At 36.0% G+C, this 24,220-nt stretch overlaps 1 protein-coding gene across 2 annotated transcripts in view; it reads right to left on the bottom strand.

Moving 5' to 3' along the window:
* The window catches only part of LOC120309953 (echinoderm microtubule-associated protein-like 4), a 174,150-nt gene extending 153,203 nt beyond the window's left edge, over positions 1-20,947 (bottom strand). For both annotated transcript variants that reach the window (XM_039347719.1, XM_039347720.1), the window contains exon 1: positions 20,647-20,947. In XM_039347719.1, coding sequence (XP_039203653.1) covers positions 20,647-20,671 — 25 coding nt within the window. In that variant the 5' untranslated portion in view covers positions 20,672-20,947. The remainder of the gene's footprint in view (positions 1-20,646) is intronic.
* Positions 20,948-24,220: the final 3,273 nt, after the last annotated feature.

Here is a 24,220-nt window from a genome sequence, read left to right as displayed (position 1 = left end):
CTGACCACGCCGAGGCCTGGTGGGACCTGCATAGAGAAAATTCTGATTTTCTTTCTTCCGGTCTCAAGGCTTCCGCCATATCCCCTGGCACAATGGAGGAGGAAAAGAGAGGTGTTAGGGACTCATCAACCATCGGGACCTCCAGAAGCTCTGACAAGGAGGGTGCTACATTAAAAAGCTTTTTGTCAGTTCCCCCTGGTGCCAGGGGAGCACTAAGAATACCCCATTGTTTCTTGATGGTATTGAGAAAGAAGGGAGGGCACGGGATATGTCTCTGGGTCACAGTAGGTTCGGAGAACAGTGGATCTGAGGTTTGACTGGTGGAAGGGATGGGTTGAGGGTCTTGATCAGGGTCAATCGTGGCAGATGTAGTTGCCTTAGACAGAGTGATTTGAACAATGTCGGATCAAACAATCCTACGAATGGGGAGGGGTCCTGGGATGACTCCTCATTCTCTGACAATTGTTAAGTCCCATGGCTCATCTTCATCCGAATACGACCATCTTCCTGAGATGAGCGATCAGAGGCAATGGAACAAGGATATTCTGGGGGCTCAGATGGGTAATGAGTTGGAGATGCAGGTCTGGGCTTCTGAAATGAGGAGGCCATGCCCTGGGCAAATGCCTGGGAGATCAGGGCGTGGAACTGTTCTGGCCACACCCCCTGAGGTATACTGGGACAGAGTCCAGCAGCTGTGGGTGTGAACGTGGCCACAGGCCCTGGCTGATCTCTGGGCAAAGGGCTACCCAATGAAGACTTGATCCTTGGACAAGGGGTGTGCTCTCCCCCTGTCCGGCCTCAGCATGATCTTTGGACTAGAGACGTAGGTGTGAGCTGAGGATTGAAGAGGGAGCCCTCGGGTGGAACCGGAGAAATGCGAGGAGCCTCACTTGGATTTTGTTTTTGGACCTTGGAAAACTGCCTTTCCAAGGCCAGGTGGTCCTGCTGGCCTCCTTCTCAGCCGCCTTAGAGGGTGTTTTACCTGAGATAGCTTTGGCTTTAGCCTTAAGCTTCTCTGTTGCCTCCAATTTGGAGGATTTGCGCTTCTTTTTGGTTGGGGTGCTAGTAGCACCGTGTGTAATCTGCCATCATGCTAGAGATCCCTCAATATGGTATTGAGAATGGTCTCAGGATACATGAGCTGAGTACTGGGTGGTTATTACCCTTGATACTGGAAAAACCAATAATTGCTCCAGACAGTGGTGGCCGCTGGACCACAGCTGGCCTCTCGCATACCAGAATGCTCCTGACGGCTAGTGAATGATTGAATCACCCTGATATTGCAGTGTTCAGGCTGATGGTGGTGGCCAAAACTACAACTTGGCGAGCATCAGCACACATGTCCTGTGTTAGTGGTGTCCAATCACCTGCGTGATAAGAACTTGCACTGAACTTGGGTGGTATGGGGCTGGTTAAGGGCCTGAAGTGAACAGTTGGTCAACCCTTCTGTAAGCCCAGGCTTACAAGATCAAGTTACTGAGCCTTAAGTTCTGATAGGGTAGAAATTGCCAGAGGCAATACCAACAGGGGATGTTAAGAGTTATTTGCCGCCCTCTGTAGGGCGGCAAATGCCTGCAATGCCTGCAATGCCAAAGAGAGAATCCCAGCTTTGAAATCCGTAAGTTCAAACTGGCGCCAAACTGCTCCAAAATGGTGGCCGTCAAAGAGGACAGTTCAAGGGCACCTCTGAGGTAAAGGGAAACCTTATCAAAGAAACCCAGGGTTTGAGGTTGCCAGTGTCCACAGACCCCCTGGATAATTTGGGCTTCTCCTACTTCCCCTTCTCTGCTGGGAATTCAGCTAATAACTTGATTTAGAGTTCCCTAGTTAATAGATCAGCTGCTGTGCGGCTCTCAAAATGGTGGCTGCTGTCAGCGCGGCAATCCAAAATTGTCTGTGAAGCTTCGGGCCGAAGCCCAGCTGGTCTGTGGCCGGCCAGGGAACTCCTAGTAAAGCCCGCTGGTCAGCTGTGCTGCGGATGGCTGAGCTGCTTCTAGGAAGACGGAACTCAGTCCGATGGCTGATCTCAGTCAGCGCAGCAAACTAATTAATACTGCAAACGGCTTGGGGCAGCTGCTTGAAAGGGAAAAAATTTTGGGGAAAAGTCTTTTAAAGGCTACCAAGGCTTGTAAAGAATTTACAAGGAGCGCTGTGACCAGCACTGCAGGATGAGATTTTTGGAGAATTCACGGATGGGTACAACCTGCTGGAATCTGAGAAACGAACCAACGCGTCCTGCTGGCTACAAGACTAAGTCGGAACTGGGTCAGACTAGCCCAGCAGGAGGCATGGCAACATGTCAGTCTATTGGGCAGGAAGATGAAGGAAACCAGTCCATGAATTCTCCATCCTCATGCTGGAGAACTTAACTGAATTCTGCTGTATTTTTCAAAATATAATTTAAAAATTTTTAAATAAAGAACCAAAAATTACATCATTTAGCATATGATTTGATTTTGTTTATTCATTTTATCTTTTTCAATATCCCTTCTTTTAGCATTTAGACATCTGATTTTCAGAAAGATAGATACTTTGTAAGATCACTTATTTGAATCAGTATTTTCCAAAACTCATTAGCATGTATCAACTTCCTAGTTCCTATATTGTATACAATAGAACCTTTGCAGTGCAACAGAGTCTGCTGTCTACAGAATTAATCCAAACATGGTCACAGGAGAGGAAGGAAGAAGAGAAAGGAAGGCATCCCCCTCTGTCATATAGAAAGAGGAAATGGGACTTCCGGTGGATCTGCGTTGGGCGATGGCGGCTACTTTGTAGCCGTCCTCCTGGGTAAGTGTAATGAACCGCTATGAACAGCAGACATCAGCTGTTCAGCGGTTCAAAATCCCCCTCCCGGGCAAAGGGGGGGGGCAGAGGGTAGTCTGAATAGTGGTAGAGCCTCTTATGTACCCCCAATTTTTCTTTTTTGGGGGTGACAGAGTGCTCCCACGGAGTTCAGACTGTCTCCGCTTCCCAGCTGCTTTTGTCCTTGGGACAAAACAAGCCCTCGCAACCACCTCCGCGTTTAAAGTGATTTAGTGAGTTTTTTTTTTAAGAAGCGGACAGAGTTGTTTAGAGGATTTATTTTTTTGCTTTCCTTGACTTTACATGTATTTTAAATTTAAAGGTTTATTCTTTTGTTATAGTCTTTCTCTTTATTTTTTGCTTTTTGCTGAAAGGGAAAGTAAAATGGCGATCGGCAGACTTTCTAGTGTTTTTTTTTTTGGGAAGCTAGAATGGCGATTGGCTTTTTTACCTTCTCTTTTTTTTCTTTCTTCTTTTTAAGGACTGGATGGATTTTAGAGTATTATTAATTTTTGTTGTTTAATTTTCTAAACATTATTGTTTTGGTTTGATTTTTTGTTTTGCTTTTTGTATTTTTAAAAGGCAGGCATTTTGTTTCCCCCCCCCCTTCTTTTTTTCACTTTAACGATTGGAGTGTATATTCTAATTTCTTTTATTGATTTATTTTTCGCCTTTTTTGATTTTATTTTAAATCCAAAGGTTTATTGTTTTGTTTACAGTCTTTTTTTTTTACTATTTGCTTTTTTGTTGAAAGAGAAAGTAAATGGCGATCGGGAGACCTTCTAGCATTTTTCTCTTTTTTTTTTTTTTTTTTTTTTGGGGAAGCTAGAGTGGCGATCGGCTTTTTTTACTTTCTCCTTTTTTTTTTTTCTTTTTAATGAATTGGATGGATTTTAGAAGTATTATTATTGTTTTGGTTTGATTTGTTGCTTTGTCTCTTGTATTTTTAAAGGGCAGGCATTCTGGTTTTGGTCTGATTTTTTGTTTTGCTTTTTGTATTTTTAAAAGGCAGGCATTTTGGTTTTTCTTCCCTTTTTTTCTCACTTTAACGATTGGAGTGTATATTTTAACTTTTTGTTTTGGTTTGATTTGTGGTTTAGTCTCTTGTATTTTTAAAGGGCAGGCATTCTGGTTTTTTCCCTCCTCTTTTCCTTCTTTTTTTTCATTTTAATGATTGGAGTGTATATCTTAATTTTTTTTATTTTTTTTTTTTTCTTTTCTAACTCCCTTTTTTTATTTTTTTATTTTTCTCATTATTTTAAAGATTTTCCTCTAAGGGAGTTATGATTTTCTTTTGAAGGAATTTTTGTAATTTTTAAGAAGGAGTAAAGTTTTTTTTTTTAAGATGGCTCCAAAGCGTCCACTGAATTTCACAGTTCCTAAATCTTCTGTGGCCCAGCCAACAACTGTGAAGGATATGCAACAAATGATGGAAAATTTTACAATTCAAATTAGGGCAGAAATGAAAAAGATTTTGGAAGAAAATAATAAGATTTTGAGGCAAGACATAGTTTTGGCTCTAAAAGGAGTTGCTTCTGTTCTTGAAAAGTTGAATTCCCATGTGGAAGAAGTAGCTGAAAAAGTGGAATTAATGGAGGGGAAAATTGAAAGTATGGAAAAAGAAATGGAAAACGAGATTCTTATGCTTCAATATGGTCAAATGGAATACGCCTTAAGAATTAGGGGCTTGGAAGAGTCCTTGCAAGAAGATCTGAAAGAGATGGTTGCAAAGGACTTTGCTGTAATTTTGAATAAAGAAAAAGAAGGAATACTTAGTGAAATTGAAAAACTATTTAGAGTTAACTCTGCGGTGGCAGTACAAAAGAATTTGCCAAGAGATGTGGTAATTTACTTTGGGAAGAAATCTTTACGCAATGAAATTATACAAGCTTTTTATAAGAAGAGATTTCAAATTGCTTCACAAGATGTTATAATTTTAAAGGAGATCCCATCTAAAATTTTAAGAAGAAGAAAGGAGTTTGCCTTTTTAGCAAATGAACTTAAAATGAGACGAATTTCGTTTAGATGGGATGTTCCGATTGGAATGGTGGTGAATTACCTGGGAATATGTTACAGACTTAATACTGTTTCTCAAGCAAAAGATTTTTATACTTCAGTATTGGGGGTATGTTCATCTCCATCTATTAAGTTCAAGACTTTGGAAGAAATGGATGTAGAATTACAGTTTGAAGACTCTAAAATTGGGCAACCCCTGTTTAAGAGATCTCAACATGTTCAGATTGAGGAGCAGGAGACAACTTGTGTAGCACAAAACTGTAAAGAAAAGCAGCAACTGAAGAAGAGTAATGAAATTTCACACCTAGTGATTGCTGAATCTGTGGGAGAAGCAAGACCCATAAATCCTTTGGAGCAATCTTCAAGGATGGAAGGGTCATCTGAGATGAAAAAGGGGAAATTCCAGCCTGAGGGGCGTCAACAAGTTGAGAGGAAGGGGCAGAGGAAAATCTGTGCAACGTATAATTGTAAAGAAAAAGACCAACAGAATAAGGAGCTTAAGGAATCCCCACATGTACTGGCTTCTGAGTCGTTGGGAGACTCAGAAAATTTGGAGCAGCTTTTGAGGACAGATCCTAAAGCATTTGTTTTAAGCTTTATGACGAAAATGGACAATCGAGGCTGACAATAATAATATCAGTATGATAATGAATGGAGAATGAAAATGGACAATTGAGATTGATAAGGACTGGGGTTTTTGTGGTTGCAACTTGTTACTGATGAAGATTTGAATATCTATTGTGTTTATGGTGGATGGAATTTCCTATAGTGTTAATCTGATAAGATTTAAATGAGTATAAAGGTGTCTTGTTTTTTTTTCCTTTTTTAAGTTTTAAGTAATGTATAAATTTGTGTTTTGGGGGAGTTTATGAAAATGATAATAATATTTAAGATATTAGAAGGATTGGAGTATATTACAATGTGTTTAGTGTTTTGAGCGGGATTTTTAATGTTTAAAGTTTTAAGTAATGTTTAGATTTGTGTTTTTGACTGACTATAATTTGTTTGTTCTAATGTTTCAAGTTTTGATTGTTTAAATTTGTGTTTTGGAGGGACTATAACTCGTTTAACTAAATGTATTTAGACTTTATATTGTAGTTATAGATGTTTAAAGAAAGCAGTGCTTAAAATTGTGTCTTGGAAGAAACTTATGTAGAAGGATGGATAATATTATAAGTAAGATTAGAAGATTTTTAGAGTATATTATAATGTGTTTATTATTATTTTTTAGAAATAATTCATTTAATTTAAGGTTTTTAGGATTGTTTAGGATTTATAGGTGTCTTAAGTTTTATATGTGTTTTAAGTTCTTTTTCTTTTTTTTCTTTTGAAACATTTTGGATAAGCCTCTAATCAACTCTGGGAGGTTCAGGGGAGGGTTAGGGAGGTTTGGGGAGTTGGGGGAGGGTATGGGTAGGTGGGCGGGTTTGGGGAGGGGATTTATTTTGTAAAATGTTAAAAATTTTCAATAAAAAAAAAAAAAAAAAAAAAAAAAAAGAAAGAGGAAATGGAAATAATATCATGATTTACCTGAACATAGGTTTTTCTGCTGTGAATATTTAATCACCCAGTTGGGGAAGATTATTTCCTGATGGCAGGAAGAAGCCAAGAGAACTCTTGTCAGAGAAGTATAGGGGATGCAACACAATGTTGATTGCTTCCAGACTTATTCCTATAATCACCTAAAATGGTGACATGTATGGTACATCTGACTTTCAGTAAAATAGTCTGAGGAGGATTTAAGGTTTGCAAAATAAATAAAGACTGTAGATGTTCAATGGTACTGTACTAAAACCAAGGACCCTGTTCAAGTCTTAAATCAATGCCTGATGTCAGAAATTAACTAGATAAAGCAATGTTTCTCAACCTTGGTAACTTTAAGTTACCCTGGCTGAAGAATTCTGGGAATTAAAGCCCATACATCATAAAGATGCCAAGTGAGAAACAATGGGATAAAAGTAAAATTTAATCAAAAAATATATAAAAACTGAAGGTTCAAAAAATAAATCAAGGAAGAGGGATTCATTCAGTCAGTGCTGTATAGGATGTAATTTCTTTGAAAGCTTATTGTGCTGCAAGTTCCCCTTGTCTGCAAATTCTCTTTGTCTAGGCTCAGTTTTCAGCTGTGGCTAAACTGTGGAATGATTTTGGTGATGGGAAGAATGTGATTTATTTTTTTAAGAAACAAACTGCTGATCAGATTCCAGGCATAATTCAAAATGCTACTTATAAAGTCCATGATTTGAATCCAGGCTACCTTTAAAAAAAATCTTGCCTTATAAGGTAATTGAGGCATTAAGATACACCATTCTCCAGTTACAATTAAGAGAGACTTTTGGTGTGATCAACAGAGGTCAAACTGTTCTTATTCCCTATTGTCAACAGGCAAAAAATAGTTTTATTTATGCAGACTTCTGGAATATAAGCAGGGTTTAAGTTGAAAGATAGGAGCGTTTGGGTGCTTTTGTTCTTTTTAATTGTATTTTAATTGTATTATTTTTCATTAGATGCCTTAATCCACTGATGGAAATGAAGATTATAAATTCAGTAAATACAATACAAATGTATCACCAAAGTTTTATTCTATTCTAGCCAGTTACCCAGTCCTCCATTACCTAATCTGAATTCCCTTTTATTTTCTTAAAAATAAAACCATGAAAGCATTACTGAGCCTGATTGTCTTGTATGAAATATGTTTTCATATATCCCATATATAAAGTAGAATAAAAAATAAATAAAAATATCTGGGTATGGGAAAGAGAAGAAGAAATTCAAGCAGAAGTTATTAAAATTAGTGTCACTATCTTAAACATTTTTTATAATCTAATTATTTTAAATTTACTTTTTAAATGAATGGAAAAAATTAATACATGACTATGGTAAGTGTAAGAGTATAGTGTGTTAAATGCAAGAAGTCTGCATATGTCTCTGGCTAATGTCAACAGAGGCCTAAGTAATTAGCAGATTCATTTTTCAAATAAGGATGAACTACTAATTGATTTTCCAATTACCAATTGTACAAAAAAGGCAAAATTAACCTAATTAGGATTTTTCTAATGTTTATTGAAATGTTTTGCCATGTTGTATTGTTTGTTTTTTGGTCTTTTAATAATACTATATTTTTTACTGGTATTTTTTCTAAATAATTGAACTAAAATATGAAAATCTACTATGAATCAATTTAAAGTGCTTATACAAAATTAATAAAAATATACATAATTGAACTGTGAGTCCACTATTCAAGTTTATTTACTTTTTAACTATATGAAATATTTTGTCTCCAACCCATTAAGCCAAAAGAAATTCCTATTCCTCCAGCCAAACCTGTATCAACATCCAAACTGCTGTTTTTTTCTCAAGCAACTCTGCCCATTTTTTTAAACAATCAAATATGTTAAATGTAAAGAATTAAAAGCTTGAAACAAACATTTGGGGAATGTTTCAAAGGCTAAGAGGAGAAAAGATGTAAAAGATAGGAATGAAGATAGTATCAGCATTCGAAACAGCTCAATCCATGTTGTCAGGCAAGAAAGCAGGAAACATTGCTCACATGCAATAGAAAAAAGATTGCATCAACTTCCATTATTAGTTAATCTTTGCATAGCCGTGCAACTCCTTCAGATCAAATAGAACACAATTAGTAATTTAATAACCACCACATAAATCTCATTTCAAAATTTTCCTAAAAGCTAATCACCACTAAAGATAAAAGAAATAAAAATCAAGCTCAACTTCACTTTCAGCTTCAGTATCAATTCTTTCCTGCATACTCATATCAAGATTTCAACTGAAAAGTCCTATCATTAAGAAAAAAATAACAATCACTGATGACATTATTATACAAACCATTAACAACTTTGCATCTTTTCATAATAAGTAGAAATTATCTTTCTAAATAGAGCATGGGAAAAACCTGAACCATTTTATGTAAAATATTAATGAATAATTATAATACAAAACTCATATTATATTCTTTTCCTTATCAGTTTCTTTATCATTTGCAAAGTAGAACAAAGCAATATTTAAAAATAGCAGAAATCACAATATCATTATTTAGAGTGACTAAATTGGGACAATATAATGATGAACTTGACTCCCATAGTATCTGATTTCATATTTTATTCCCAATAAAACTCATTAGACTTCCCAGTATTTCTGAAATAATTTATACTTCAGATATATCTCTATAAATTCAAAAGCTTTAAAAGTACTCCTGGTCTTAAAAGTAAACCATAAAATTACAGGCAATTAAAAAATCTATTTTCAAAAGTTTCACCACAAGCAATAGTAAAAAGCTTTTATAAACTGAAAGGCGTGTCTTCACAGCCTGAAGCTGGCACATTAATTTAAGGTGTGGAAACTACAAAGTTCTTATTTGCATAAAACATACCATCAAGTCTATACAAGATACAGTAAGTACTTATATTATACATATGAATTAACATGAAGGATAAATTTAAGTTAAAGTTTTAAACAAATTAAGTTGTATTCAAATAGATGTATGCATCTGCTATTAAGAATTTGAAAAAGATGTTTCTTAAAAACTTCAAGATATATTCACATATTAATATAAAAATATTGTAGCTTGAGTTAAGGCTTCATTTTTTTACGTATCTATTGTGCTATAATTTATTATAAACTACTCAGATATTTTTTTTTATTTTGGGTTTGTTTATATATTTTTCTATTAAGTAAATGAATAGCCACACAGTGACATTTTTTAAAAAATGTTTTGCAACTTTTTACCCAGAAAAATGCATGTGTTAGCCACAGTTTGCTTGCCACATGACATTGTGACAGGAGCTCCATGAAACAAAAAATAAGATCGTCCTACTTCTACCAACGTTTTGCATTTTTTTTCAGCCTGGTCAATAAACATACAGGTATCTGGTTATTGACCATTCAGTGACTGCTGAAAGTTAAGAGTGCTAAAAATATAACTTTATAGCACATATACAACCATTTATGATCTTTGCAGTGTCCCTCTGCACATGATCACCATTACAGGCAGTACATCTGTGCCTGACCTGTGTTTTTTTTTTCTTTCTTTCTTTCCCCCCTTGAAAAGCAGAGACCCATCCTCTGGAGTGTTCGAGCTCCTGTTTGCAGTTTTGTATACATCAAAAGCAAGGCAATGCAACCAGGGGCTGGGAATTGCAGATGCACTATGCAAACAGCTTGTTCAATTAAGCGGTACTGTCTACTGCTATGGTATCTGAGATGGAAGGAATTTCCCTCCACTGTAACTATAAGCGAAATACAAGCATTGGTTTTTGGCAGCCTACTTTTAAAAAGTGCAGATATTGCAAGGCTGCAATATTGTATTCCATGCATATTTTATTTGTTTGGAACTATATGTATGTAAATGTTGGAAGACATAATTGCAGATTAAAGTTATTTGAATTTCAGGGTTCCAAATGATAAGATCATCCTATTCTACCTATGTAGCTCTTCAGCAACACTGAATATTTCTTTCTGCAAGAAAATGAGAAATAAAATTCTATTTCTTTTTTTAATTAACACTTTTCAATTGGATTTTTGGTACTAGAAAATGTCATAAAAATTGGCAAAGGCGCATATTTAATATAACTTATATTACAGAATCTCCTTAATGGATAAATAAGAATATAATTTAATTAAAGTAAAACATCATTGAATGTTTATTGTTGAAAAAGATACATTGTCTTCAACATATTAAAGAAAATCATGAAGCAGTTACAGCTCTCTTCCCTAGACCTGTCTGTATCTAAATCTTATTGTCTTAAGATCTTTTCCAGAGTTTGACTTCTATGTATGTTTTTTTAATTTATTTATGTTTTAATGTATTTTATCACCATATATCAAAGAGCACATGAACTCATAATACATTAATTTAACACAACAAGAAACCCTACTTTAGTACCTGTGATCTCAACTGACTCAGACAGTATGAAGAAAGAAAATGACAAGGCACTTACTTTGCAGAAATCCAGGTACTATAGCTATTTGATAATCATATAAATAATCAGTATTTTTATAATCCTATGCATAACTAAAAAAGTCAACCTTCAAGGTCAATTATATTTCTGTTCCTAATGCTTCTGAAAATGTTTCTTCAATCAAATGAGCCTTCGAGTTCCCGTTTTCCCAGGACATAGCTGAATAACTGCCAATTTAGTTGGATGCACTAGAAAAGCTCATACAATTTCAAATTGTTAAAATAATATAGTAGACTATACTTTAAAAATAAAGAAACAGTAGGTGGAAGAAGCAGAAAATTCTTTTAGGTCCTGTGGAAATAATAACTATTCCAAGAAATTAAGGAAGACTAATTCATTCACCCATCTGAGGCAAGAAATCTTTTTTGACCAGCTTTAATACTAAATATTTTAAATCTTTAGCAAAAGATGGGAACCATGAGAAAATCAGCTGCCATTTATGAAACTTATCCTATTACTGTATACTGTATATAAAATGTTCCCCAATTGGCCACTCATCTGAAAGTTATTTGTAAAATAAAAGTTATAAGTTGGACAGTTATCATTTTTCAATCTGGATTTTTTAAAAAGTAAGTCCTTATCAAGTCGAAATGTCAACTAAAAATACCGAGTATATACTACAAGAGCCATTTTGTGATTTAAATTACTAGTAAGTTCGAACAGGATTATGGAACATGCAGGAATATGGTAGTTGTCTACAAAAAGCAAGGAGTAGCAGTATTTATGAAAGTTAAGAATCTCCAAGAAAACATTCTTTTGACATTTTTAAGTAACCAAATAGATGTGGCATGTCAAATATGAAGCACCTAATTTTAGCCCTCTTTGTCCTTTAAATACAAGTGCAAGAAGTAATCTATACATTCTAAGGAGTAAAGAAACTAAAAATCCACCTTTGTGCCCCATATTTATTTGAAATTCAATGTGCGTTCCACTATTCATAATCTAAAACCAAGGAATTCTATATTATCAAAAGAAAAATAAAGGCAAAACAACACCTTTTACCAATAGCTAGGATTATTGCATGTAGCTAAGCAAGAATTATTAGAGCGGGAAGCAACACAATGAAATTCACTGTATCTATATATGTAGATAACAGTCCAATCAAAACTTCAGTATTAAAGAAGAACAAATGAAATTAGCCATTATCCCAGAAATAGATCCAGTGCTAAATTATCAAGGTATATTTATTTAGCTTTTTCTGTACATATGACCAGAAATATAACGTGAGAAAGAATGTGGGTGAACAACCTGTTACAAATATAACTTAATAAGTCAGTGATTCACGGAGAAAATTGGGACAAAATCTAGGTTGTTTGTATCCAAGTACAGCTTTGAATGCTGGTCCATAAGACATAAGTTAAAAATATCTGTTGGTGACATGAATGCTTGACATCTTAATAGATTCCACACATTTACATTTTGCCATGGTGTGTGTGTGTGCGTGTGTGTGTATGTATATATGAATAAAAGAATAAAACACGATCACTGGGAGGGTTGAAGTAAGAATACTTTACTAAAAATATACTTATACTAAAAAGTTGCCAAGCTTTCGCTGGGGGAACTCCCCAGCATCGTCAGGGCTAAAAGGCCATTGCAATAAAGGTGGTTTAAGTAGGTTCAAGTAACGTTTGCGCACGGCTCCTAGACCGTGTTACTGGCCCTGATTGGCCAGCTGATAACCAAGATGTATCTATAACGTTATATTCTTTTCTTCGGATGCCCTTCCCTATCCCTCCGCTACTGGTCTTTGGAGGCATTAGTGACCTAGCATCCCCTCCTCTTCCAATAATATCATCGCCTGCCGTGTTGGGGGGAGGATTCGATCTGATGTTTTCTTGTGTCTTCTGATGGGGATAGGGTTCACTAACTGTGGGTTAATATTTAATAAATTATTCTTACTTCAACCCTCCCGGTGATCGTGTTTTATTCTTTTATTCATAATTATGCCTGGGAGTCGCATTTTTACCAATATTTTTGAATTGTATGTATGTATGTGTGTGTATATATACATATATACATACATATATACATATACATATATATATGTGTGTGTATATGTATATATGTATATATGTATATGATGTATTTGAATATTAGTTGCTCAGGTTGATAGTTGGGCTGTTGGTTTGATCTCCAGGCTTGGTAATTAGGTTGCAAACATTTTGCCTCCATTCAAGGGGACATCTTCAGTGCGGTTTGAATTGTGTTGTTTGTTTGGAATGTTGCTTCTGGTATTTCAGTTGAAGTACCTCTCTCATTCTCAGTGGTTGGTAGGTGGGGTCGGTGTCAATATGTCTGTTCATTGATTGGTTGGTGGAGAACCAGGCCTTGAGGAATTCTCTTTCTCTCCTTGACTCAGAAGGACACAAATTCGATCTAACCGGGACCACAATTATAACCCAAGCAAAGTCAAGGAAAGAAAGAATTCCTCAAGGCCTGGTTCTCCACCAACCAATCAGTGAACAGACACATTGACATCGACCCTGCCTACCAACCACTCACAGCAAGAGAACTACTTCAACTGAAATACTGAAAGCAACATTCCAAATAAACCGAACACAATTCAAACCACACTGAAGATGTCCCCGAACAAAAAGTTATCTTCACACAGACTTTGATTCTTAAAATCTTAATGTACCCTCATATATTCAGGCTGCATCTATGTACAATAAATTCACATAGCATTAAGAACACAGGAAAAATGATTTTATAAAAAAATGAGGAAACAGAATCCTGAGAAAAACAAAAAATATGAACATAGCTAATTAGCTTCAAGAAATGTTTATATACTCAAAAGGATTTCTTTGGATATTATTCCAATTTTTTTGGACAAGTTTTTTTGCAAGTGTACTTATCTGCTGCCAAAAAAAAGTTATTCTGATTGCAAAAGGCAGTTCTTAGGATCCTTACCACAACTGACTAATAGCTCAAGACATATACATCTATATATTATGAATAAACAGCATTGGAGTAAGAGGACAACGCTGAAAGAATAACTTTCTTCCCTAAGACAACTATGGATAAAGAAGAACAATTGATGTTGAGGTTATTACACTAGTATATCAGTATACAAATTACAAAAGCAAACGAAGTTGTGTGCTCAATCTAAACTATCATATAATTAGGACATATAATGTGGGACAAAACTCAGAGGCAGAATGCAAAGATTCAAGAGGGTAATTTATTTAACAAGAACAATCCAGACAAAAAGGGAGGAATACATGCATGTTTAGAAATCCAGGAACTATATTATTCTATGAGTAAAGCACTGATTGCCAAATCATACAGAAAATTTGAATAATGCCCTATAGATGAGAGTATACAACTTCCAGAGGAGATCAATGCCTTATTTATTTAGAACATAAATGCCTTATTTACTTATTTATTTATTTAGAACATTTATATGGTAGCCCAATTCAAATGACATGATTCTGGTTGATGTACAAAAATATTAAAAATACAGAAGTAAACAGCACAAAATGTCTGGGCTCCATTATGGTCATGCAATCTAAGCTAATGTTTTCAAGAACAAAACAAACAATAAAGGAAAGTGTTAGATAAAATTCCATTAATTCTTATTAGTTTTATGAAGAATAAAAAAGCACAATCCATTTTAAAAATTCTTGAAAAAAGAAAACAATTAAAGAATGGAAAATACCACTACCAGTTAAATTTAGAAAATAAAACAAATATCTTGCCAGTTTTAGATTTCAACCAAGAATATGTAGGCTAAATGAGGCTGATTTTCTTGTTTTTTGCAAGACTAATCCTAATTAACTTTAAATTTGGATCTTAAGAAAAGTTCCCTTTTGGAAGTTTATCCATCTCAATGCTCAGTGTAAAGTAACAATATACTTCATTCACAACTAACTTCAGAAAGTCAGAAAATAAAGCTCATCTCATATTTAACTTTATGACAAGATCATGGTATCGCAAAACTAAACCAATGAGAAGTTCTGCTCTGATTGGTGCTACATGAGAAAATAGAGGCACTGCTGAACAACAAATAGAAATGCAACATAGATGATGAAGACGCTGGGGAAGTATGTTGTGGGGAAAATAGGAAGAGAAAGGAGTATTAGGTACGCTAGCTGTCTTGAGTTATTTATTAAAATAATAAAGGTGAGAAATGAATGAAAAAGCTTTTACTATACTTCTTTTCCTTATCTCTAAACACACTTTTTGTGATAGAAATTATATATTTTATAATATGTGGTCATTTAAAAGTTGCTAAGAGAACATTAAGAAATGAGCATACCATCATATCTATCATACAATACTCTTTGTTTATAGTTTAAAAAACTAGAATGTGCTTAATCAGTCATATTGTCAGGATTCAACTTACACAAAAGCATTTGTGTCCATCAAATCTTTTAATCAATTTAAAGGGATTGATTTTACACATAAAATTGATTCAAAAATTTGAATCACCTTCAAAACCAAAGTTTCATAGCATACTAAGAAATGTTTTATTAGTGAAACCAATAACTGATATTTTCACACATGCAATGCAATCAAATCCATTCAAGATGCAAGTTACAGCAGGGTTTTATCATCTTGAACAACCACATTTTATCCTGCCAGTTTCTTTTCAAAAGAGACACATACAGCATATATTCTTTAGATAATAAAGACAGATAGGAACGTAATATTTAATGCATGTTGATATGATGATCTATCTCAACTCTAAAATAAAGATACTCATAAATAGTAAGCGTAATCTTTCCATGAGTCACACATGTTTAGTTAAGATAAACAAATAAAGCATTATGTTTGTTTCCTGTGCCCTTTTGATCACAAGTTCCAAAATGTCCAGGAAACATTATTTGACAAAATATGGAATAACACAGAGAGATTGCCAGGTTTAATAACATGTTGCAAATTAGGTTTGACCTGCCAAATATTCTAAAAGAATGAGGCTCACATTCAAGATAATTTAAATATGTTATTATACTAATTAACTTTCAGACCGGACCAAACTATTTAAAAATAGTATCTATATGTGTGATTATATTGCTTATTTTAATTTTGTTCTTGTTTGCTTTTTATTATTACAGATGTACACATCTCAGAGTTGTAAATTAAGTTAACTGCCCTTATACATTTCTTAAACCAGTGTTTCTCAACCTTGACAATTTTAAGGCATGTGGACTTCAATTCCCAGAATTCCACAGCCAGCATTGCTGGCTGTGGAATTCTGGGAGTTGAAGTCCACATGCCTTAAAATTGTCAAGGTTGAGAAACACTGTCTTAAACAATTCTTACCAACAGTTTTTGTTCATATGTAATTATGGACCAATTTATATTTTCAGTTATAATTAATCACTTTTCCTATTTTAAAAGTCATATATTTTCATATACCCAGATTTAGTTATACTTTCCTAATATATACATTACCATGAACAATTTTTCTTAATGCAATGTTCGTTAAATTCATTAATATGCCTTTTAACTTATTTTCTTCTTATATCTGCTTTTGTATGTGCTCTGGAAAAATGTATTGCAAAACTCATAAAAATGTAAATTTTAAAATACAGTTGCAGTGTGGCTTATAAAAGGTAAATTGGGTAAATAATTTCTTCCCTGAGACAGTTCTGTTTTTAAGACAAATGATACTGAAGTTTCCAGGCAGCTTTCAAAGACAGTCACCAACATATCTCTTCAGTCTAGACTTCTTTAGTATCAATAGATGATTGTGTCTCCAAAATAAGCATAGCCAGTGCAACAGCCTACAGCAGGCAAAGTTATACTGGCCATCTTCTAAAAGAAGTCTGAGTCCCCCCTGACTGTGAGCCAGTATTTTCATAGGGAACACAGCTTATCTTTTGGCCTGGTGTTATGTTCATCAAAAGTCCCCCTGTCTGCTTTAAGAAAGCCTTAATGAGTTATTTGACACCCAGTGACTTATCCCCTCAGGCTCAGGATTTGTGCAGCATCCCTAAACTGTGATATAACACACAAAGCCAAATATATGATATACTGTTACAGGAACTGGGTATGTCTACTCTAATAAAGAGAAGGACTAGGAATGATTTGATAGCAGTCTTCCAGAAGGGCTACCATGCACTTGAAGGCAAAACAAGAAATAACAGATGGAAGCTTATCAAAGAGAGATCCAATATGGAATTAAGGAAAAATATCCTCTCAGTGAGAACAATTAATCAGTGGAACAGGTTACCTCCAGAAGTTAGGGGGGCTCAATCACTGGTGTTTTAAAAAAGAAATTGGACAGTCATTTGTTGAAATTGTATAAGGTCTCCTGCTTAAGCAGAGGACTGGACTAGAAGACTTCCAAGGTCCCTTCTAAGTCTGTTATTTTGTAATTTTGTAATTCTGATATGTCATTTCCTCAAATTACTGACAACTCCAGAGGCTGTATAAGCATATTAAATTGGGGCGGGATGTATGAGTATTACTGTGAGAAACACAGTAAGCTAAATCCCAAGTAATAGAAATAGAAATGGAATCCAAATCTGTATCACCTAGAGCAGAGGTGTCCAATCTTTTGGGCACCAGGGACCAGTTCTATGGAGGTTTTTCTGTGGACTGGAGGGTGCGTGGTTTTGTGTGCTGCCTGCATCCTAGGGATGGGGCTTTGCTTGTTTGTGAGGATCAGTTGCTGGCATGCCACAGACCGACCAGGGTTTGGGGAACCCTGATCTAGAGCAATAGCTTTGTCCCAAAATAGAAACCTGGGAATAGGAAATAGGTAAAAAATCTACACAGAATATTTTTATTATTCTGAAGCTTGCCTTGAAAATACAGTATGTTTAAAAATGACACAAGCAAAAATGCAACTGATAAAAATATAAACCTTTTCAAAACACCACACTTAGGTAGGCCAGTATTATTACCTTCATAAAGTACAGCATTAGAAATTTGCATGATCCCACTAAAAGTGTTTAAAACTGAATCCTTAACTGAAGGGATTTCAAAAGGGAAAAGAACTTTATGAATTCTACCTTATACTTATTAAGCTTTATTAGAAGCAATCTGACAATTGTTTCTACATTCTTAGCTCAGGTTTCACTTTCTACAATAAGATCTCATGAAAATATGATTTTTTATGAAATTCCTTAATGTTGTAATTTAACTTTTTCCACTCCTGAAACAGCAAGTATGGGCAAGTACTTTAGAAAATTTGGAAAGGGACAACTTGTGCTACAATGGGAAACTGACCCAGTTTTCCAATCACTGATTCATCAAATGATTTTGACCTTCAGATGCTGAATCTCTAACCCTCTTTCATTTCACTCCACAAATTCATATAAAAATATTTCATGAATGATAAAAAGAAATATTTTAAACTGAAATGTTTATGTACGGTTTTTTACTAAGTCGTCTACCTTAAAACATTAAAACAAATTTTACTAATGCAATAGCACCAACTTTTAACGATATGGTTATATTTGTACAACCATATTTCATATTTCAGTTCAGTTCAGAGGCATAATTAGAGATCACAAAACTAATTATATGCAGTATACTAATGATTCCCAGGTTTCATAAGACCTGCCTTACATAAACCATTGTGTCTGCCCTCCATTGGCTTGAGCCACCACTGCCACTTGTTCTTCTGACCAGGCCCTGGCCTCTTAGAAACAAACAGCAATAGCAGTAGCACTTAGACTTATATACCATTTCACAGTGCTTTACAGCCCTCTCTAAATGGTTTACAGAGCCAGCATATTGCCCCCAACAATCTGGGGCCTTATTTATCGACCTCAGAAGGATGGAAAGCTGAGTCAACCTTCAGTTGCTCAGAATCGAAGTCCTGGAGTGATCAATGAGTTAGCCTGCAGAACTGCATTCTAACCACTGAATCACCACTGCTCTTTCCACAATGGTACTTAAAAACCACTGACCTATCCCACAGCCACATAACCCTATGAGTCCATTGCTGCAGTGAATCAAAGTAAATACATTCAAACTTATGATTATCTGTCCTCCTTGCTTTTCCTTAGGTTTTATTCGCTGGCTCACCATAAGAAAACTGACAAATGTCCCTGTGGAAAGATTCTCTAGATGAGAGAGTATAGTATTTCATGACTTTCAGGGATTTGTCTCTTTCCCTTCCCCTCCCTCCACAGTTATTTGCAAATTAGATAAGCACAAGACCTAATTTAGGTTTAAATGCACAGCCTTTTTATAGGGCATCAATCCAACATAGATCAGATCACGGTCATATCTCCATGCAATGTTTTGCCATCTTGTGCAAAGTTGTAACATTTTCAGAAATTTTGAAGCCATTAGAAAAGGAATACTTTTCCTACTCAAGAAAACAATCCAGAAATTTCTGGAAAATTGGAATAAATGCATTGTTCATTTTCATATCACCACTTACTAGTCTAAATTAACTTTACTATTTAAAGAACATACAATGCAGTATGTAAACACTAATTTACTTTTTCAATTATTATTTGGTTCTATTACAATATGCCTAATTAATTTACTTTATTTTACAATGTATTAATTTTTCTACAAAGCCACAGAATCTTAAAAAAATGTATTATAAATTCAGTTTGACAAGTTCCAAAAACATCACAATTCAGAAGAAACTATCAGTGAGCAATAAAACAGTTTAACATCCTTAGATACTTAGAATCCAGGTGAAAGTGACCAAATGGTCATTGGAGTAAAAGCTGACAATATAGAAAAGCCTATAAGAGCAAAGGAGGCACTGAGGCACTAAATTGTCATTCCTTCTTTGGTGAAAATTAGCAATGCACAGATGAGCAAAAATGTATCTTGCTCTTCTTGCATTTGAGAGTTGTACTGCACTGTTTGTCCCCTATACACTATTTGGGTACAAGAACTGTAGTACCCTGTTAGTATTTTAAGGGAGATATAACAAATATGAATGTATGCTTTATTGCATTCATTACTATAAAAGAAAATATTTCACTAGAGGAATTTTTTTAACTCTTTCTGAAATTTAAAAGGGGAGGGAGCAAAAATGTCCCTTTTTATCTCTTTGTCCTGTAAGTAAGTAAAAGTAATAATTTGGATTCACTACCTAAGGGCAAATAACAGGTTCACCTATAATAACTTCAATGAAATCATTTCCTTATACCCACACACAAACACAAACCAATACTTGTAGTAAATATGGAGGAGAAAAGCAGAGAAAAGCAACTCCTAAGACAACAGGCATGGAGAGAGACTTCAGTCAAGGTAGCAAAGATGCTATCCGTTTCCTTTCCATAGAAAGGTTTTTAATGCATCTACTTATGATTTTATCAGCGCCGGGAGCGCCGCTGGAGAAGTCAGAACGTAGTAAGAACAAGAACTGCTCGTTTTTCTCCTTGAAAAGAGAGCAACTGAATGATAAAGTCATGCATACATTAGTGTATACTTCGTTCCAGGAAAACAGCAATGAATTTGTGCGTATCAGATTTATATATAACATTCCAGTATCTTAGTTAATGTCCTGAAGTCACCCTGCTCGTTCCAATTTAGATTTTTTTTTTCCTTAAGACATCCATGCTTTTCTTTCAATATTCACCAGCATCTCATTTTGTCTTCCCACCCGCCTTCTCCCTCCCTTCCCCGGCATTTTTCAGACTAAAGACTTCGGCCAGCAGCCTGCAGAGAGGAAGGTCGGGGAAAGGGATCGCCACCGCTACACTTTACCGCGAAAAACATTCACCTTGAGGATCACGGAGGAGTCTGAGGCGCTTTCGCGTCGCCCAAGTCCGCCCCTCCGCGCTAAAAAATCCGAGGGAGGAAATGGCCCTGGCCTGGGCTGAGGCAGAGACGACACACATTTGTGGCAATGCTGCCTCGACCGACTGCCACCGACTTGGCTCCCGGCCGCCCCGAGCCATTACCAGGCGCCTCAACTTACCCAAACTGCCGGCGAAACCGTCCATTTTGGGCGCAGCGGCGTCAACGTCCGAGCTCGACCTCGAGCCGCCGGCTCCGTCTGAGAAGGCAGGAGGAAGAGGCGGCGGGCAGGGGGCAGCTCATTCACTCGCGCCGCGGTTGCGGCTGCCCACTCCGCACCCGCAGCACGCGCTGCCCGCTCGCGTTCCTTCCCTGCCGCGGACGCTGCTCTCGCGCCCCACGCGCCTCCGGTGCAGCTGCTCGGCAAAAAAACTGGTCCGCTTGCCTGCCCGCCCGCCCGTCCCGACCACTTCTCGCAGGAGCGGCAGCCGCTGCCAGTTTCTAACCCCCTCCCCCAGCCGCTTTCGGGCCCGCCCTGCAGCGGCCGCGTTGCTTTCGCGCTTCCGACTCCGCCTTCCTTTGGCAGCCGGGGCTTCCCCTTCAGCGGCGGTTGCGGAGCGCCAGGAGGGTCTGGGGGCGAGGCGGGCCTGGAGAAGGGAAGCTGGCGGTGGCGCCCTCAGTTTGTTACGCCTGCGGCCCGGTCTTTGTAGAGTTAGAAGAAGAATAACAGGGAGGCTTGACTCCAAGTAAGGCTGCCCTGGAGCTTGGGCGATTTTGGGGTGGCAGCATGTTTCGGGGGTAAAGCGTTAATCCAGCGGCTTTTCTCGGGAATAACAACATCCCATTAAAAGCTGACTGACTTAGTGGATTCTTAGCGGAGCGCTGTTACTGGCAATTAAAGACTTACTCGAGAGGAACCCGTGTAATTTAATGGGGACTTGCCAGATGGAATGGATTCGGGATTGGAGTTAATCGTTCACCGATTTCTTGAGTCTGCGGAAAATTATACCATTTTAAAATTTGCTGTCCCACTTGCCAATCTTTATTCTGCTTAGTCTGTTTGCGAATTAATGTCAAATGGTGTTTATTTCTAATTTTTTTTTATTCAGACATTGGTATCCTGGCCTTAATTATTTGCCTTAAGCCCATGTTAGGCAAAGAAAGAGGCTGAAATTTCTAGCTTTGCAGCCTTCCTTCAGCAATATTTATTTGTTAAGCATGACGCTGTAGCAAGACCTGATACCAGGATTTTGTCAAGGGCCTTTGTGTACTCCTCTCCCATAGCCCCATTTAGTCCAACACAGGCTTAACATAGTATGTAACTTTTGAGTTCCTGTAAGCAACTCTTAGGCCTGTCATCTCACTGTTATACCACAATATTCTTATGCAAAGCCAACGAAAACAATTGAGGAAGTACACGTTGTACAATCCAGTTCTGGAGGACAAATCTGCTCAAGTGAAGGTACAGTAGGTGCTTCCATATCTGCTCAAGTTTAGATTCAAAAGTTACATGAAGCTTCTTTTAAATTGAGTGAGCACTTGTGAGCAAACATTCTTTCTATAGTTTTCTTTGCTATAGCAAAGAGTAAGGCGGTTATTAAAACATCTCCATCCAGCATCTGCCTGAAATACAATAGGTACCTCTTTGAACACATCCAGTACTCCTTTCCAATGTCATAAGGAGCAAAGCATTACAGATTTTAAGTATCATAAGGCTGAAGCTGCTGGACATACTGGATTAAAAAGGAAAACACTAAAATAATAATCAGTACAACTAAGAATGATTTGTGATAGTCTCCCTTATGGACTGAAGACAAGGTAAATGTACCTTCAGGTGCTAAAGGAAGAAGTTGCAGTTGACAGTGCCTGTACCATGATGTAAGTGCAAGTACTAGCCTAAATGTGATTAGAACCAGTGTGGCACGCTATTTGAGATATTCAGATTGAGCCTGGGAAATCCAGATTGTAATTTTTGTACCATTCTTAACTGTCAGAAAAACCAAATAGTGAAGATTAAAAATAAAATCAAAGACAATCTAAAAAAATAGTTTGGTCTGGAAATAGAGTTACTGTATTTTGCCACAATCCTGAGAACCAGTTTCTGACTGAAATATGCAAAGACTACTAAATCTGCTACAAGGGAAAGATCTAAACCTCTGTTAATAATCTGATCAACAGCTGTTTAAAGGATAGTCCTTTAAATGGACATCCTTTAAAAAGACTAAGGGAAGAGAACTCCTTCTTTAATCGATAAAAAAAAACCCTGAAAAACTACCTTTTGTATTTAGCCATAATTTTGTGAAATTTGCAAGGAAGTTATACTAAAAAATAATAAAATATACTGAAACTTAGTTTTGAACTATTCTCCCTCTTGTTTCACTTGTATAATTTTGGTTATAATATACAGATGGAATAATGTGAATATATGTATCTGAAAGGATTGAAATGTACATAGTTATAATCTTAAACAGAATTTTATAAAATGATATATTGTTGGTATATGTCACCAGAGAAATTGTCTAGAATGTATAAAGGCATTTGAAATTTATACTGGAAATGTGAGCAACAAAAAAGGACATTATATCATGTTTGATGTACTTGTAAAAAAGCTAAAAAATTCTGGATTTAAATTCAGAGTATTTTAAATATTAATATACAATTATAGTGCATAACTTTAATATTTGATTTTTTTTTTAAAAAGCACAATGCCTAAAATTTTGTAATGTAATTTAAAATGGAGAGATCTTTGTTGATGAGTAATACCTGTTCCAAATGTCGGATACATTGATTGCTTATGGAAAAGGAGGGGTGTTTGTAGGAAATTATAGTGTGTCTTCTAAAGGCAGAAGAGCTGATTGTCAGAGATTAGAGCAAAAGCAAAAACAAATTAAAATCAGCGTTCAACAGACAGATTTTGCATTAGAAAAGTTTTGTTTGGCGTGGTTTTCCCAAATAAAATAAGATCTATTTCAGAACAGCTGATCTGCCCCAGATTCTTTGTCTTAAATTTTAGACTGCAGAATTTAGACATCTAATAAGAGAGTGAATAGATAAAATAGCTGATTATTTCATTGCATAGAAATAACATACTTGTTGATCTGATATCATTCAAAGTAAAATACTACATTTTTAATGACTCTCAGTTATACTTAGGAATACTACTGAGATCCCTGTAGTATCCCTCCTTGCATGTGAATGCATTATAGGAAATATTTCATAACATTTTGTGGATACTTGAAAATTATTTCTTGAATATGGTTTCCAGAATTTGTTATGTATGACATAATTATACAGTTGGTATTTTTATGATAGATAACAATGTAGTCATAAAGTAGACGCATTTACAGATAAAAATTCATAGTTATTAATCCATTTTTTTTCTGAAGAATCAATCAAAATGTATCTCATGCTTTTGGGTCTTTCTGGCTAAAAATTCTGGGTGCAGTACACCAACTCACCTGAAGGGTATCCAGTTGGGAAAGGTAATATACAGGAATAGTCCTGATGTTGCCATCTTCCTTTTAGGAAGGAGGAAAAAAAAGAATTAGACTATATCACTTCTTGTGATCTTCATTCCTTATCTAAATCTTCCACTGTCAGCAACTAAAATGGCTTCTACTCTCTGAAATAATTCTGCTCATTACAAGTAGTCCTTGACTTATAAAATTCATTTAGTGATCATTTGAAGATACAACGGCACTGAAAAAAGTGATTTGTGACCTTTTTATCCTTATGATCATTGCAGCCTCCCTATG

Source organism: Crotalus tigris, unplaced genomic scaffold, assembly GCF_016545835.1.
Source record: "Crotalus tigris isolate CLP2741 ecotype Arizona unplaced genomic scaffold, ASM1654583v1 scf7180000018097.2503214, whole genome shotgun sequence".
Classification (NCBI taxonomy): Eukaryota; Metazoa; Chordata; class Lepidosauria; order Squamata; family Viperidae; genus Crotalus; species Crotalus tigris.
This window is presented reverse-complemented; position numbering and strand designations above follow the sequence as displayed.